This window comes from Vombatus ursinus, unplaced genomic scaffold, assembly GCF_900497805.2.
Source record: "Vombatus ursinus unplaced genomic scaffold, bare-nosed wombat genome assembly UNPS02011334.1, whole genome shotgun sequence".
Classification (NCBI taxonomy): domain Eukaryota; kingdom Metazoa; phylum Chordata; class Mammalia; order Diprotodontia; family Vombatidae; genus Vombatus; species Vombatus ursinus.
This window is the reverse complement of record NW_020951112.1, coordinates 8,495,970-8,514,398: the sequence shown is the minus strand read 5'-3', so window position 1 is coordinate 8,514,398 and position 18,429 is coordinate 8,495,970. Positions and strand designations below refer to the sequence as shown.

At 41.0% G+C, this 18,429-nt stretch overlaps 1 protein-coding gene across 1 annotated transcript in view; it reads left to right on the top strand.

Moving 5' to 3' along the window:
- Positions 1–15,199, top strand: part of METAP2 (methionyl aminopeptidase 2) — a 41,212-nt gene extending 26,013 nt beyond the window's left edge. Inside the window, exons 4-11 of the mRNA XM_027855786.1 lie at positions 1,442–1,544; positions 9,334–9,495; positions 10,426–10,607; positions 11,785–11,879; positions 11,976–12,072; positions 12,932–13,035; positions 13,577–13,692; positions 14,479–15,199. Of these exons, the coding sequence (XP_027711587.1) occupies positions 1,442–1,544; positions 9,334–9,495; positions 10,426–10,607; positions 11,785–11,879; positions 11,976–12,072; positions 12,932–13,035; positions 13,577–13,692; positions 14,479–14,731 (1,112 nt within the window). The 3' untranslated portion in view covers positions 14,732–15,199. The remainder of the gene's footprint in view (positions 1–1,441; positions 1,545–9,333; positions 9,496–10,425; positions 10,608–11,784; positions 11,880–11,975; positions 12,073–12,931; positions 13,036–13,576; positions 13,693–14,478) is intronic.
- Positions 15,200–18,429: the final 3,230 nt, after the last annotated feature.

Below are 18,429 nucleotides of genomic sequence, written 5' to 3'. Positions count from 1 at the left end.
GAATTAAAGTTGCAGACTATCAAAAAGGCATTGGAGAATTTGCATGGTGGGCACAAATAAGCTATTGCATGTTTTCAGTGATATCTTATGCAAGAGAAGTAGCCTAAGGGATATTGTTGAGGAAGTAATTGGGAAAGAAGTTGAGCCAGTCATGTTTCAGTCCTCCACTGCAAAAACCAGCTCCCAGCTTCATGGGCATCTCTCAGTCTAGAATCACTGGGAGAGGAGCGCCTCACTCCTGGTTTATTGAGTAGGTCCTCGGTAGGATCAGTTGGAAGTATCTAAACAAGATGGCTCACAATATGGACCAATAGAAGGAATGCCCAGATGGATCGGATTCACTCGTTCACTGAAGTTTTAAAGACTAATAAATAAGCCTTTTAGAAAGTGATAGTTTGGTTTTGCTTTATTAATGCCAAAGTGTTTTATATTTTTGCTTTATTCCTGTTGCATTCCTTTCTCTGGTTTTCTCGTTGCTTGTTTTGATTTTGCTTTCATATCCATCAGATCACTTTTAGTGAAATGAGCAGAGTTCTCTCTTGACTGACCTTTAGAGAATGCTAATAAAATCTGACATGTGTTGTAGTGTTCTAGAGTTCACAAAGTGCAGGATATGGTCTTATTTGATGTTCATTAAGAACTTTTTTTGTTTGATTCACAACTGTTAATTTCCATTTTTAGAGATTGAGAAAACAGACACTTTAGTAAGTGTTAGAGGCTGCAGTCAAACCCAAATCTTCTGACTCAAAATACAATGTTAGAGGGAGCTAGAGAATTATCTCAATGCAATATACGTATGTCTACTTGACAAAGTCTGTATGTTTTCTTGAAAAAATGTAAATCAAGTTACACTTTAAACACATTGTATAGAAAGAATCTTTTTTTTTTAATAGGCATTTGGGGTTAAGTGACTTGCCCAGGGTCACACAGCTAATAAGTGTCAAGTGTTTGGTCTGAGGTCAGATTGGAACTCAGGTCCTCCTGACTTCAAGGCTGGTGCTGTATCCACTGCGCCACCTAGCTGCCCCGAAATAATCTTTTTTGTAAAGTGAATCATCACCCTGCATTTCATTTTCTGTGAATCTGGATTTTAGCATAATTGCTTAGGACAAAGTTGGGCACTTAAGGTCACTGAACATGAAATTTATGTTGACTTTTTGGGTGAAACATGCTTTTCTCCAAAGGCAAATAGATACTATTGAATGTGTCATTCTGTGCTTAAGTCTGTTGGTCTTATTTCCAGGCGGGCTTTATCTTCTTTCTGTTTTGTACCTGAAGTAGGATGAAGATGACTCCCATGGCTAACCATCCCTTTCTCCTCTCTAGCCAAGCTGCTGTGCAGTGAGATCCAAAGGGTGTAAAAAGGGCCCAGGTAGGCCCCAATGAGGAGATGGCAGTCTTGTGTTGATAAAAACTGTAATGCTTAATTTGTCTTCCACAGCGAAGGTACAGACAGACCCACCCTCAGTTCCCATATGTGACCTGTATCCCAGTGGTGTGTTTCCAAAGGGCCAAGAATGCGAGTACCCCTCAACACAAGATGGGTGAGTAGTGTGTTTTATTTCAGATGGCACCTATGCTTTCATTGGCATAGGAAAGTCCTTCCACAGCTTCAGATTAGCATCGTCTCTGCAACCTGGAGCCTTAGACAGGTTGCTGGGGACACAGAGGGGTTTACATGACTTTTGCCCAAGGTCACGTAGGCCTTAACTCCATAGCTGGGTCTGACAACTAAGTGAGGCTGTCTTATTGTCTAAACGCTACGTATCTGAGGTGGAATTTCATGCAAAATAATATAATTTGTTGGGGGCATTTTTAAAGTCATTGGATGACTGAGTTGATACCAAGAAAAATGGCTTTTGGAATTTGCTTGCCAGAGTGGTCTACCCTTTCTTAAAACAGATCGGAATCATTCTTCATCATCTCAGTACTTTAAAAATACTGCCATTTCCCAGTTAACCATACTGGGAAAGAGCTAAACTTTGAAATTCTCTGACAGTCACTACATTTTAACTCTTCTTAACTGATTTCTCTCTTCGCATCGGCCTGTAGTGGGGGTGCTGAGCACTGGAATGACCCAGAGAGAAGTGAGTCATGAATCAGACAGTCCATTTGTATGCCCTTTGGGGTAGATTATACTTAGGATCGTTTCTCCTTCCCATGTAACGGTGCTCTTGAAATCTAGCACTTCACTCATTTGTTAAATATTTAATGCAGTCTGCAAGTGTAGCTCACTGTATTCAAATGCAAGGATAACATATTTGTCCTTGTCTTTAGAAAGCTTGTGGTCTGTTATAATCTTGTCCTTTGTGAGAGGAAAAATTTGAAATTTGAAGTATATGGTATAACTTGAAAATGGTAGCCATGCCTTCTGCTAGTACTTGCCTAGTTGTGTAAAATTGGCAGGTGATGAAAAGGTCAGAGTGATGACTATAAGGTAGAGGATTGGACAGCCATTGTGACTAGCCACAATTTAGGGTTTAGACTCAATTTTTTAAGTAAAGCTGTTATCTGTTATTTGATGTCTTTCAACTTTGTGGTATCCGAGGAGGCATTTGCTCTGTCGGCTTCTGAAAAGTGAGATGGATGAACTGCTGAGGGCGAGGGAGTTAGCCGCAGCCCAATAGTTGTAATCATTACACTCCCCGTTGGAACACAGTGTTGGACCTTTGGGGCAGGTACTAGGCTGAGGTCTATCAGTCTCTGAGGAGAAAAGACCATGAGCTCTCTTCTGCCTGCTTTGAGCGAGCGAGCAAGGTTGCTTCTCCCTCAGGAATCCATTCCTGCTGCTGCTGGAGGAGAAGATTGTGCAGTGTCATAATGTACTGCACCTTAGCTAGCTCCAGGACGTTTTGGATTAGCCTTGTCTGTGCCGGGCACTGTGCTGTATACCGGGGTTACAAAGACGAAAAGGAAACTTTTCCTACTCTCCTGGAGCTTACGTTTTAATGATGGAGGCAACATAGACCCATAGACGTGTGTGCAAAATAAAAATGCAGAAATTTGTTGGAGAGGTGTTGCCAGACTGGGGTGCTAGGAGAGGTTGGGGAGCAGGGATTCCATTCCAGGCATGGAGGGCAGCCCGAGCAAAGACATGTACAGAGGAGATAGAACACCATGTATAAAACAGCAAGACAGTGGTTTGGCTGGGTCAAACAAAAAGTGTAAAAGTGGGTAATGAGTAATAATTCAGAGAGTTAGGGTTGAGCCACGTTGCGGAGGGCTTTAAATAATGAGGCATTTATTTGTATTTGATCCTAAAAGCAACAGAGGCTACTAGACTTCATTTAGCTGGAGGGTGATATGGGCAAGACACCGATTATCAAGTAGCCGACAATCCATGATTATAGACAAAATCAACAATAGAATTTCAATCAATCAGTGAACATTTATTAAGCACCTACTGGGTACCAATTTCATGACTTGTGAGCTGACCCCATCCAGAACTTCCCTTTTTCAGGTATGTAGTCAGGCTGATTGTCACTCATCACTGGAAGATCGGAATCCCCCAACAAAGTTTCTAGTTTGTATCTTTTCATAGGTAGTGTGAACCCTTTATATAATGTTTTGTAAACTGTGGCTTCCCTTACACTACTTTGCAAAAGTGACCTCCATTTTACCTATGACCAAGTTGTTACAAAATTTAATATAAATCCCAGATAAGGAGCAGCTTCAGAAAATGGGGACCTAGTTGCAGGAATACCCCATGGCTCCAGTCCATTTCATTTACCTGCCCTGGTAAATTTGATGTGGTCGGTGGATTAGTAGGTTGTTTGTATTAGAATAGACTAAGGGCCCCAGGAAGACCTCACATCCCTTTTGTTCTCACTCTGTTTTCAATTGCAAATTTATCTAAAGGAGGTTAAGTTTAAAGGAACTGGAGTGATCAGTCAGATAGATAATCAGACTGCCAGCCACCTAGAGTGTGGTGGGAAAGGTAGGCTTTGTTTTTGTTTTAGGTTTTTTGATTCAGGGAAAGAGCTTATTTTGGGACTCTCGCTCTATTTTTTTTTTTAATTCATTATGTGAATTGATTACTTTTTTTTCCCTTTCAATTTTCATGAGTCCTACTCTGAAGCCTGCCTCATCATAGTATGGAAATGACCATTGAAAGCTAAGCGATGGCAATAGAGCATAAACTGTCATAGCCTCAGAGAAGATTGACATGTTTATTTACACAGAGAAGACCCAAGTGGTTGAAAAATATCTATTCAGATTTCAGTATGAATTTGGATGGCCACCACATCGAGTCTGTCCATCAGTCTTTATGTGTCTGGGACAGGCAGTACAGCCAGTCAGTGAACTGGGTCCAGAATCGCAGAGATGGAAATGGGTTGGATTACTCTAGGGAAAATTACAAAGCTTTTACTGACCCCAAGATTGCGGCTGACAGCAAAGGCACATCTTGTCAGTTCTAACATGCTGATTCTGTGAGGTGGCAGTGAGATGCCACTGCCTCAGATAAACTAAAAATGAGTGTCTCATAGAGAGGATGGTGAATGGTAACAGGCTGCAATATATAAACCAATGAGGAATTCCAAAGAACAGCCAGGAACAAAGAATACTTCAAGGGACTGTAGGATTGGAAGAGAAAATGGGCTGGTCGAGTGATAAGAATGAATGATGATAGGGAGAAAGCCTCATCAATCATAGTCATCATGGCTAATGGAAGAAAGTTTCAAACACGTTGGTTGAGTCCTTTGTTATAACTTTTTGGAGGGCTGTGCAGGTTGGGTTTTGAACTGCACCATTTGAGGGAACTCAGCAATCAGTAAAATCATAGAACCATTTATGTGAGAGTTTATTGTGAACTTGGTCATCAGGAAACACAAACATTTAGTTTACAAAGAATAGGAAGTTGAATTATGTAAGAAACATTGAGCTTCTTTTATGTACTGTTTGGGTTTTTTTAGGACTCTAAATTTAACAGGGTAGTGACAAAATGTGCTTCTGCACTGTTTCCTTCTGTGCATTTTAAAAAAAGTTTTATTGATGTTTTTTTTTTTCATGTCTGTCACTCCTCAGTAACCTCTGCCTTCCACTAAGTAGAAGCCAGTCAAGCAAAACAAATCAGCGCCTTGGCCACCCCAGAGAATACAGGCCTCAGCTATTGCTCCTCTGCCTCCGACTCCGACTCCGGCTTTGGCCAAGGTCTGGAGTCTTTCATAGTCGTTCCCCTCACAGGATGACAGAGGTCATGGAGATAAACTGTTCTCCTGGTCCTGCTTACTTGACTCTTGCTTTCTGCAAGTCCTCATGTATTTCTCTGAATCCATGATAGGAATCATTTCTTAGGTGGCCATAGAATGCCCTCCCATTCACATACCACACCCCAGCTGAGAGTCACTGGTTTTGTTTCCAGTTTTTGTATGACAAAGTGCTGTTGTAGAAATGTCCTGGTAGATGTGTATTCTTTCCCTTGGGTCCTAGTCCCCTTGGATGCTGTATCACTTGAGACAGAGGATAGGAGTAGAGTTTGATGACTTTTGGATGTAGGTTCCAGAAGCTTGAGCTGGTTCACAACTTCCACCCCAGCACCCCTTTACTTATCTTCTCCCAGCACCCCTTTACTTGTCTTCTCCCAACCCCTTGGGGAGAGTTTACTTGAGTTGGGGCTTTTTCCTAACTCTTTCCAGTTAGGGTTGGTAGGCCAATAACATTCTTCAAAATGTGTTGGTCCTTTCTGAAGTTTAGACTTCCTCCTGCCTTGTTCTTATTTTATTTACCTGGATTTCTGATATCAGGTTCCAGAAAAGTTCTTCTTTTCATGCCTTGATATGTATTGTAACATTTCTGTAGCTGATATATTGGTCCATACAACTCAATTTCTGTACCAGATAAAAAACAGAACAGTAATTCTACTAAAATATTAGTTTCCAGATAGACATCCTTTCTCATCCCTATTACCTGGTGGTAAACGGCATCTAATTTGGCATTTTTGGACACACGTGATAGTTTATGAAATAGATCGTTTCAGGGCTAGGCTCTCTAGCCCAGGAATTTCGGGTAGTCTGTTGTCATGACTCTGGGGCAGCGGTGTTCATTCAGGTCAGGAATAGAAGGTGTCAGAAAACCAAAACCCTGTTTCTTCTTGGTGTCTTTTTGTGCCATTCTGGAGAGTGGTCTTGACATTGACTCTGGCCCTTTAACTTACCTACTATGCCAGGAGTTCCATAGGAAAGAAGAGGACTTAAGGTTACTTTAAAAAATAAAGTTTTGGTTTATAAAAGCTCCATTTATCTGGATAATCCACTTAAATAGAACAAGGTTTCTGGTTTTCTCGTGGCTAGTACTGAAATTTATTTGTTGCATTTGATTGTGGATTTTCTGTACGGTACCACGATGGCATGTGAGTTGTAAAGTAAAATTCAGAAAAAGGGAAATCCTAATGATGGATCTTGTTTGATTCCTTACTCCAAGAACATGGTGGAGTTGGAAGCCTGGGTTGGCTTTAGAGTCACCACCTTGATTCCCTTCCTGGCCCTGGCATTTACCAAGTTGCTTAATCTTCCGAGGCCTCAGTTCCCTTCTCTATAAAACAAGGGGCTCATGCCAGACGGCCTTTAAGGCTGCTTAGAAAGTTCTAAATCCTGGGATCCCATTCCCTTGAGGTTTCTCTGAGTGGTGAAGGCGAGCCCCCGGAGCAAGGACGTTGTCTCAGTCTACTAGCTGTGCCAGCAATCCAGGGATGCTTGTACAAGAAACACTTCCTGTTTGTCCCAGTGTGTGTGGCGGGGAGGGGAATCATACAACAGAATTGAATCCCTTGAAATCTGGCCATGCTACTGGAAGAAATAAATGCAAGGGTACAAGCCCCTGAAGGATTTTTATCACTTTGAAGTATTCTTTCAAGCACAGGAAATCTCTTGTAAAATCTTAAAAGTTCTTCAGGGTCAGTTAGATTTGTTATTGTCGTTCAGACCTCTCAGTTGTGTCTTACTCCTTGTGATACCAATTGGGGGTTTTCTTGGCAAAGAAGTGGGAGTGGTTTGCCATTTTCTTCTCCAGTTCATTTTGCAAATGAGGAAGATGAAGCAAATAGGGTTAATAGCTTGTCCAGGGTCACACAGCTTAATAAGTGTCTGAGGCCAGATTTGAACTCAGGAAGATGAGTCTTCCTGACTCCAGGCCCAGCACTGTGTGCACTGTGGCTCCAGCTAGCTGCCCACTCAAATTCTTTGAAAGTTGATCACCTAGTTTATAAGAAGTCCTTTCCCACTTGATAAATGATATGAACAGGCAGTTTTCAGAAGAAGAAATCAAAGCTGTTTGTACTCATTTTAAAAGAAAATACTCACTGTTGATTAGGGAAATGCAAATTAAAACAACTCTGAGGTACCAGCTCACACCTGTCTGATTGACTAATATGACAGAAAGAGGTAATGACAAATATTAGAGGATGTGGGAAAATAGGGAAACTAATGCACTGTTGGTGGAGTCTGGTCCAACCATTATGGAGAGCAATTTGGAGCTACCTCCAAAGAGCTACAAAACTGCATACCCGCTGATCCAGCAATGCCACTACTGGGTCTGTGTCTGTACCCTAAAGACATCAAAGAAAAGGGAAAAGGACCCATAGGCACAAAAATATCTATAGCAGTTCTTTTTTTGTGGTGGCAAAGAATTGGGAAATTGAGGGGATGCCCATCAATTAGGGAATGGCTGAACAAGTTGTGGTGTATGAATGTAGTGGAATACTATTGTGCTATAAAAAAAGATGAGCAGGCAGACTTCAGAAAAACCTGGGAAGACTTGTATGGACTGATGCTGAGTGAAGTGAGCAGATCCAAGGAGAACATTGTACACAATAATAGCAATGTTGTAATGATAATCAGCTGTGGGAAAACTTAGCAGCTCTGATCAGTACAATGATTGAAGACAATTCTGGAGGGCTCATGATAAAAAATGCTGCCATCCACTTCCAGAGAGAACTGATGGAGTCTGAATGCGGATAGAAGCATACTTTTTAAACTTTCTTAATTTTTCCTGGGTTTTTTTGTTCGTTTCAGTCTGTGTTTTCTTTTGCAACATAATTAACATGGAAAAATGATTTCTGACTGCACATGTATAACCTGTATCAAATCACTTGCTTTCTTAACAAGGCGGGCAAAGAGGAAAGGAGGGAGGGAAATTGGAACTCAACTAAAATGTTAGAAATTGTTTTTACATGGAATTGGAAAATTTTTAAACAAATTTTAAAAGATAATTGACCATCAGTTTTGCAAGATAACCTCAAAATACTTATTAATAATTTTTTTGTCTTAAAATCACCTTCATTTTTCCTCTTCTCCCCCCCCCATATTCTTTGTAACAACAAATAAAAGGGTGGAGAGGCAGTTCAGCAGAACCAACCAACACATTAACCCAGGCTGATAGTAAATGCAACATTTCATTCCACCACCTCTGCAGAGAAGGGAGGCGGGTCCATTTTGTTCTTTCTTCAGTTAATGTAATGACAGTGTGTTCAGTGTGTTGTTTCTATTGATGTTATTACAGGGCAGGTATTAACCATTCCCTGGTAATGCTATGAATCTACCTTCTACTTCTTACACACATGTGTACACACACACACACACACCGCCGTCTTTCATTAAAAGTTCTAGGCCTTTAACCATGTTGCGTCTGACACTGGTCGTCTCCTTCCCCTGCCATGGGTTGTCCTCCTAGTCTGGTAGTTCATTTTGATTCACTTGTTCCTTTGGCCCCCTAAATGGTGGTGCTTCTTAGGGTTCTGTGTTTACCACTGTCTCTCATCTAAATGACCTCTGTTAACTATAAGTTCGTAGAACTCCCTAGGTTTCCTGGTTCTATTGCTTTAGGCTGATACTAATCTCACCTCAATGCATCCTCCCAGTGAAGAATGCTTTCTTACTAAAAGATGTACCAAGAGCAAGACTCATTATTATGTGATCTTTAGTCATTGGAATGATTTTCCCAAAAAAGCTAGTGACTAGAGAATTTGTAATATTTCTCAAAAGATAATTTTTTTTTAAGTGTATAAACCAAAAAATACATTTTCAGCAGATTATTATTCCTAGTTTAGGCTTTTTAAGGCTAAATTTGTATGCCTAAGTTTGTTGCTATCTTTAGAAGATAATGATTGGTCTCTGTGGCTCAGAGAGTATTTCATCTGTAAAAAATGAGGTGTTGGGACTGATGGCCTTTGAGGCCCCTTCATCTCTACTCTACAGTGTTGGTCCTGTGATCTTAAGTTTAATTAGGAATGAGCTGAAAGAATCTTGTTTGCATAAGCTGTTTAGAAAATTGAAAATGCAATAAATATTATAATAGAGGTTTTACATTTAAATGATAGTGTCATTTTTACTTTTCAAGGCGAACAGCAGCTTGGAGAATTACAAGTGAAGAAAAGAAAGCGTTAGACCAGGCCAGCGAAGAGATCTGGAATGATTTTCGGGAAGCTGCGGAGGCACATAGACAAGTGAGGAAGTATGTGATGAGCTGGATCAAGCCTGGGATGACGATGATAGAAATCTGGTAAGTGTCGAGGCCTCTGTAGTTGCACACCAAGGGCCCTGGAGGACTGCAGAGCCTGGTCACAAGCTCGAGGCGTTGTTACAGCACGTGAGTGGAGCAAGCGCGGTATGTGACTTACATGAGGGGTGGCTAGGGTAGGGCAGGTGAGATTATTGGGAAGTGAAAGGGATATTAAAATAAAGAGAAAACCTGGTAGAAATCCTGACAATTAAATTTCTAAAAAGTCACATAATTTTAATATGTGTTGCTTTGGTTGTCTAAATTCATTTTCAGCACACTTCTAGACAAACTGTATTAGAAATCCTTCAAGTGCAGTTAGGGTGAAATTGAGAAAAGACACCAGGGTTGAACAACTGTCGATCCTCCAGGAGCTTGAGACTGACCCGGCAGCCTCTGTTGGGATACTTTTCCTCTGGGTGACCTAGTATTTTAAAGGCTAGAGTGGGGCATGGGGGTGGGGGAGGCACTTAAAAGTCACTTGAACTGAATCTTTTAAAGTTAGAAACCTGCACAGAGACTGCACAGTCCAGTCTCACAATAGAAGCTTCTGCTGCCTGGCTGGTCTACTTTTATATAGTGAAGCCAGAGGAAGAAAAAGAGGCAAAGATCACTGTTGGCTCCAGGTTTTCTCGGGTTTCCCACCACCGCAGGAGAGATTTGTATACGCCGAATGCATAAAACTAGTGGAGCCGTGACAGCAGCTCACAGAGGTCTTCTGTGCGTGCACCAAAGTAAATCTCTTGCTTCAAAGGTGAACTCGTTTCAGAACAGCAGCTTCCTGATGCACCTCCAGAGAGGGCAGTGGCTTCATTCGCTTTCCTTGGGGTTATTTTCTAAGAGGGCATTTATCTTTTTAAGATTTATGGACAGGTTATGCTGCATGAGTGGAATAATTTCATTCAGTTGTCCTGCCCGCTCTTTTTGTTTTAGTGAAAAACTGGAAGATTGTTCCCGTAAGCTGATAAAGGAGAATGGCCTAAATGCTGGCCTCGCCTTCCCTACGGGCTGCTCCCTCAATAACTGTGCAGCCCACTACACGCCCAATGCTGGAGACCTCACCGTCTTGCAGTATGACGACATCTGCAAGATCGATTTTGGAACGCACATCAGCGGTGAGTGGGGAACGGGAAGAATTCACGACGGTCAAGGACCTTCTTAGAGACAGGGCAGTGGGCCCGAGATTTAATTGGTACAGGAAGGAAGAGGTGAGGAAAATCATCACTTTCTGTCCATCTAGGTCTTAGAGAGTTGACACACAAACCTCATTAAGGTGGCTCTCTTTGCTGCGCCATGCGTTACACTTCCAATAAAGTACTTAGAAGGCATTGAAGTGACATTAACCTCTGCTAAAGCTCCCAACAGGAGGAATTGATTCTGTGTTTTCTTTGCAAGCAGTGCTGGAAAATAAGGAATTCTCCAGAAAGTTAATTATTGTAATAGTCAAAGTTTACAGCCTTTGAAGTACGAGGACCTTCACAATTTTTTCCCCATGTCTTTATTTTTGAGGCTGGGTCTCCCCACCTTCAAGCCTGGGAGTGCAGCAGCCACTCCTGGGCCTGATCCGTTGCTGATGGGCATGAGGGCTTTGCCTTGACCCATTTCCGATCTGGGACAGTTCACCTCTCCTTTGGCAGTGTGGTGACTGTCCCCCCTCACCATAATGTGCAGAGTTAGTGCAGGCTCCTGATTGCCTTAGCCCTCTGGAGCTCACACCTCCCAAACGCTAGGGATTCACCAGCCCCAGAAGGAGGAATTAGAGGCTTGTTCTATCATGCCCAAATGTTTTAAAGATTAAAATCTTCTGGAATTGATCTGAATATAGATTACCTTCTGAACAATTACAAGCTACACTTTTATACCACCCAGATTTATGGGGTAATGCTTGGCCTATATTTGATCCTGCTGTCTTCGACAAGTCATACTTAACATTATTGTCATTGTAAGCCTTATTCTAGATGGTGTCATAATAAAATATTAGTCTTTACATTGTTCCCCTACACTGAGCGGATCTAGATTGCTGTGCTAATTTATTTTTTTCTTCCATTGCTTGCTTGACCCACGGTGGCTAGCTGAGGGGAATTCTATGTCTTTCCAAATTTATTCCCGTGCCCACTTGCTTCTGGGGTTTGGGTTTGCGTTCTAGGTGGTTGGGTGAGGTTGCTGGGGTGTTACCTCTGTCAGTTGTCACTGTGAATGTGCCAAATAGATGATCGGCTTCCGAATAGCTTCAGTGACGAGACAACAGTGGAATTTTGTCATGAGAGTAAAGAACAGAAAATTCTTTTTCAGGCAGGATTATTGATTGTGCTTTTACTGTCACTTTCAACCCTAAATACGACACGTTGTTGAAGGCTGTAAAAGATGCGACTAACACTGGGATAAAGGTATGTGAATTCAATATACTACTTAAGGAAACTTTGAGAAATTGATTTAGGAGTGAGCTTTGTACTCTTTTAAAAATTAAATGTGCTTATATTCAGTGTGCTGGAATTGATGTTCGTCTTTGTGATGTTGGTGAGGCCATTCAAGAAGTAATGGAATCTTATGAGGTTGAAATCGATGGAAAAACCTATCAAGGTATGTTCTTTTAAAAGGGAACCACAAAATGGCCTGTTGCACAGAGGGAATTTTTAAATAGATGAAACTATTATTTTGAAATGCTTCAGATGTCTACAAGATTCCCTACTAGAGTACCCTTACTGAGAACTCTTCCTAAATTGAATGAGACTGGACGGGTGGCTGTCTGCATTCTCAGATTTCTGACTTTCTGATACAGGCCACAGTGCTACCTCACTCAGTTTTTTTCTTCTGAGTCTTGTGGGGGGCAGTGATGGAGAACACAAGAAAAAAAGGTCTTGGCATGTTGTCGTCTCTCAGGCCCAGGATGGGGAGGGTTATTGGGGACTTCCAACCAAGTGCTGCCACGGATATAGTGTCTCCCAGTCAGGTTCTTTGGGGATAAAATAAGCTTTTTGTTGATTGATCTGTGCCTTTGTAGTGATATTTTTTAAAGCAGGACAGAGTGGCCACTTTTCATGTGAATAGTGGTATGGCTCACCAGAAAGGCTAAAATTCCTGTTAGAGGGCATGTTTTGGAAGGATTGTATCTAGAGTTCTAATTGTATTTGTTTCTGTCTTGGGGTGCTTACACCGAAAGATCTGGGTGTCTCCATGTATGACTTTACATTTTGATCATTGTCTGCCATGGTATGATGATAGCAACGTTTCTCCATGAGCTAGGCACCAGAGTGGGCTTTCCAGAGGATGGGTCGTAATCCTACATCTGAAGGGACGTTGTAATTGTTCCTCTTGATATATTCTTGTCAGTGGAACATGATGATTCCTCTTGAGGAAAATACCTTATAAAGCTCCATGTGTCACTTCTCCCTCCATAGTTCATAATGGACCAATCATGTCCTTTATCTGTTTACCATAGTGAAACCCATTCGAAATCTTAATGGACATTCAATTGGGCCGTACAGAATACATGCTGGGAAAACAGTGCCCATTGTGAAAGGAGGAGAAGCCACGAGGATGGAGGTAGGTGACTGGGACCAGAATATGCTAAGTAGGACGTCCCCAACCAGTCAGTGGCTGAGAAGACACAGCTTGGTGGTCTTTGCACCAGGCCTCACTAGCGATCTAGCCAAAAAAAGACAACTGCCCATCTGTCCTGGAAAAAATGAAGTTTATTTTCAAATGAAGATCTTCAAGAAGAGAAGACATAGATCATCACTTGTTGAGGAATGTCCCTTTCCTTTGTAGTACCACCATGGTAGTGTTATCGTTAGTTACAAATTGCTTTCCAAGATGGCTCGACAGTTCAAGTTCAATTATAGTGCATTTATGTATCTGTTTTTTCTCAATCTCCAGCATTTTTTTTGCCATCTCATGTCAGTCCAGTGTGACTTCATTTGTTTTAGGGAACAATTAACAGTTGTTAAATATGAATCGGTTCCCTTAACAGTGGAACTTTACCAAAAAAAACCCCAAAAAAACAAAAAACAACCCAACCACCTCACTGTAAATAAATATTTTTCTTCCTCATTTACCTGCATTTGTTTTGTTTTGTTTCCTTAAGGAAGGTGAAGTATACGCCATAGAAACCTTCGGTAGTACAGGAAAAGGTGTGGTGCATGATGATATGGAATGTTCACATTATATGAAAAATTTTGATGTTGGACACGTGCCGATAAGGTGAGAACCCCCCCCCCCCAGCACCTCCCACATGTCTGTTTCACTGGGTGCATAATAATAGTAATAGCATATATACATGTGTGCTTTCCTAATTACTTTAAGCAAATAAATACCTGTTGGGTTCCATCTCTGGGAACTTTTACATTTTTTTCTATGCTTCTGGCATAATATAGGGCTGTATACCCGGAGAGCCATTTCAAACTATTGCTTCATGTTTGACCTTTTAAAACTTTTAAGATTTACTGCTTGTCCATTGTTTAGTCAGTCAGCAAGCACTTGGAATAGGAGGTTTGACATGAAGATGATTGTTGTGTGCAAATGGGTTTTTAAATTGATCTTGGAAGTAGGTGGGTGGTGGTGTGTTGTAGAAAAATCTGTGTCACGGCTGAGTCATAGATGTATTGGAGTGGAACTCATTAGGAAGAAAGCTACTTGATAATAAATGGAATGTGTAAGTTGACTGTGGAGTTAAGGAAGACTTTGAGGGTTGAGGGTGTGAGTCTGTTTTATGTACAGAAGAAAAGGCATTTGTTTGGTCCTGGTGATTGAGGGACAGCTGGTGGGAGACAGCAATCAGAGGCTGCAGAGAATTGGAGGAGGATTGAGAAAAGGCCATTGAAGCTGGTAAAATTAGAAGTAGTGAGAGAGAGTTTACCTGGAAGGAGTGTGTCTCCTTTCCAGGTTAACGTTTTTGCATTCTTGATTTGGGCTAACTAGTTTAGATATTGTAATGCTTGTTCCTTGACTGTCAGATCATAAATTGGTTTGGATCTTTTTGCTTTTCAGACTTCCAAGAGCAAAACACTTGTTAAATGTCATCAATGAAAACTTTGGCACTCTGGCCTTCTGCCGCAGGTGGCTAGATCGCCTAGGAGAAAGTAAATACCTGATGGCTCTAAAGAATTTGTGTGACTTGGGCATTGTGGACCCCTACCCCCCCTTATGCGACATCAAAGGCTCCTACACAGCACAGTTTGAGCACACCATCCTCTTACGCCCGACATGTAAAGAAGTGGTCAGCAGAGGAGATGACTATTAACTAGAACCTGACGCCACCTCAGCAGCTTTAGCTAGGCTTTGTTGGAATACGTTATACCAGAATTAATTTGCAACATGTCTGTTTTTAACAGTGGACCTCTGTAATACTTTCCAGTGTGTGAAAAGGAAGGAATTCAGTCAAAGGCAAGTCTTCTAATGTAACTAACCAAGGAAAAAGCTTTCAGGGCTTTAGAGAGATTTCACAAATGTTTAAACTGTTCAATATTTCCTGTTCAGGAAAACATGCTATATGAAGCTCAATTTTTAGTTTGGAATGAGTTATATACATTTTGTTTTGAACGTCTACTATAAAAGATGCTTTTCAGATATTTATATTACTATATTCCTTGAATGCTTTGAATGACCACCCAATTCTACTACACTTAAGCCCTCTGGTATATTGCCTTTTAAATTTCCTGGATTCCATTTTGTAAAAAATAAAGACAAATTTTCAGATCTAAGAGATATATTTCAATGTTTGTGGTTCTAATTCTGGGCAAGAGCTGGCTGTATTTAATATAAGAGAACCCATGTCTTTATTATAATCTGGAATGTAGATTTCTTCCTGCTCACACAGTGGATTTCACCACCTCCACAGTGCACCAAGCAGTTGGCTTCTGTTTTCATCCTAATGGATACCCAGCATTTGCAGGCGTTGGTCTTCGAGAATTCTTCATTTCCTATCTAGGACCCTGTTAATCCTCCTTTTCTCCAATCAATGGAAAGATACATTAACTTTTTCAAGCATTCTGCCAACCTCTAATCCTGACTCACTAAAAATGGAATTCCTGATTGTATCTACACTGGGGGGAAAAAAAACCCTCTTCAGCTTTCCTAGCAGAAGATGTACCTGGAAAAAAGAAGCGTTTTGAGGTTGAAGAATCAAAAAGGAAAGCAGGGGAAGTTTCTAGGTTGAATTATTGTTCTGAATAGAACAATTAAAATTGTAGTCACTAGGCTCTTTGATAGAATGAGCCAATTTGATGGGGGTGAGGTTAGGAGCACCTCAAATCAAACCAACATCAGGGACTTCGGAGGGATGACTTTGCCATGCTGTTACGGGAAATGTAATGTCGAAGTATGCAAATCCCTCCAAAATTTCAGTGCAAAGGGTCATATTTACTTGGGTTTGATCTGAGACTGCTATGTTTTTAAAGGAAGATCCCAATTTTTCTTACTTGTAAATACTCAGTTGGGACTATCCCAAAACAACTTTAAAACTGTAATGAATTTTTTTGGCTTGATATTTTGTACCAGGGTAAAGCCTTAACAATGGGCATGCTTTAAGTATGCTCCCATACTGTTACCATCAATTCACAACGTGATTGCCTGTGGGATATCGGTTTAGTTTCTGTTATTCTTGTTCACCATCACCATCCTGTTCTCTCATACAAAGAAACCTATGACTTCCTCAGTGGGAGAGGTTGGTCCTGTCACAAGCTTAAACAAGCAGCCTCTCTAAAGAATGAATGTTGCCGCCACCTCAGGAACGGATCCATCCATTCCCCCCTCTCCCCCCCAGTTCTGAATGGTGAACAGAAAGCTACTTCCTCCTCTGGGAGGGAGACTTTGAGGACAACAAAAAGCATGCTCTATAATGGAAGCAGTAACTTGCCACCACATAGAATTACGTTTAATTGCAAATATTTTGTTATCAATACTAGCTCACTTTATAATGCTGGAGCTTGATGTGATCCTAGTAATAATAGAGATTTCCTGGACCAATTATGTGCACAAGCTCCTCCCCAAGGTGACTGGGTAATACAGCATCATTGTATTAAATCTTAGATTGGCTGACCTTTTGGGGGATGTCATCTAGTTAAGTAGGGAGGCTGTGGATTTCAGAAGTGTTGAACTACCTACTATCCATCCATGTATCTCTTGGAATCATTTTGTCATGTTAAAATAATGATGATGTACCTTACTGGATAACAAATGATTAGTTTGATGTTTAAACAATAGTGCCTTTAGTAAATTACTTTACAATCAAAATAATGTTGCTTTTTTGTTAGATCTATGTAGTTAATACCAGACTTACTTGCTTACTGTGACTGGTCAAATAGAAGTACTTAATTTCTACAGGAAAAGTTATCACTTTCACACCAAACAGTCATTGAAACAAATCCCTGCAGCACAGAGCTTATGTACCCCCCCCCCCCGCCACCCCTCCCCCCAGAAAATTTACCTCCTCCTTAGGACTAGTACAATTTTATTTTTTTTTTTCCTCCCTCAAAGTTCAAAGATGGAAAATAAACAGAAACCTCCTGACCCACTTCTGGTTACAAAACACTCAAGGAAGTCTTATTCACAGCACACAGGTAGCTGCAGGTGGCTACAGAACTGCCAGTGAACAAGCTGAGATCTCTTTTATAAGGAAACGCCTCCTGGATTTGCTAGGGAACAGATGACATCTGGAAGTGTAATCGTTTGGTGCAGCTGTTTGGCACCATAACCTCCCTTTAGGAGTGACAAAAACGCAACACTCAGTATTGCCACATTAAGTTTTATTGAGGTATAATTATCTAACAGTTGAGGTAACAACTTGCATAGGTTTTTATGAAACAATTTCAAACCCTAGCATTCAGCTAATACTCAAGTTGTATTTTGGCACAAATCTTTTATTTGTTCAGTGGTAAATTCTCACTACAACAGAGTTGGGTTAAGTATCACCACTGCCCCCAAATCCATTTCTGAATTTGAATTTTTCAGTGTTGTTTCTCCCCATTTGTGATTAGTTCTTGAGAAATGTTGAAGGCATATAACAGCATCTTGGCAGTGTAGTGGTAGTGGTGGGGAGGGCATCTTGTCTTCCTCCTGTGCTTAAGGCTAGCACTCCCAAAAGAGAGCAACTGTATGTAAGGTTTAACACTAGGCTAGGTCACATTTTCCCCATTCCTCAAGAGGCAGCAAAATTAGGACTTTTGAAAGAAAAAACATGGGGTATATTAATTTCAAGACAGAAGATAGCTGGCCTAAGTCATCATCCTTACTTGCTCATGAAACGAGCCTACCCTCAAAGTACCAGGAAAGTTAAATACAGATTTAACTAACTGGTTTAGGCCCCTTAAAACATTACCTTTTAAAAAGGGAAACTTGCATCATATGAGGGCTATTTGGGTAGCTTGTCCTACAACCCCCGACTTGAGATGCTCGGAACAAGAGAATAAACAACCTGCTCCTCAGTCACCAGGAAAAGTGCAGCATGACAACACACTGATTCTCACACGTACCTTTTCAACACATGTCCTAAAGCAACTCCCTCTTCAAAACTTCCCATTCTTATTCATCTGAACTAAAAAATACCCTACCAAGCTTCCTTAGGAGATCTAACCTTTCCAAGCAAGAAATGGCTAGGCCCTTTTGAGACTTAACAGTTCAAACTATTTAGGCTTTGTCTTATGATCTCTGCACGATGGTCACTAAATTCACATTTTCTGGGTGCAGGAATAGTTTGCTTTATTGGAACTTTGACAGATCTATGTTCATTCTGTACAAACACGGCCTCCCCATCATTGTTGGCATCCTTCTCTATTCTTTCCCATACCCACAATACTAAGCTCAATTAAATATACAAAAATTATAAGCTGCCTGTTCTCCTTTGGACAGATTTTGAGTATGCCCAGTAAAGAACAATTTTTCTTTGCTCTAGTATAAAACATTCCTACGTGGCCACGTCTATCAGAACTTGGCCCTGCAGTC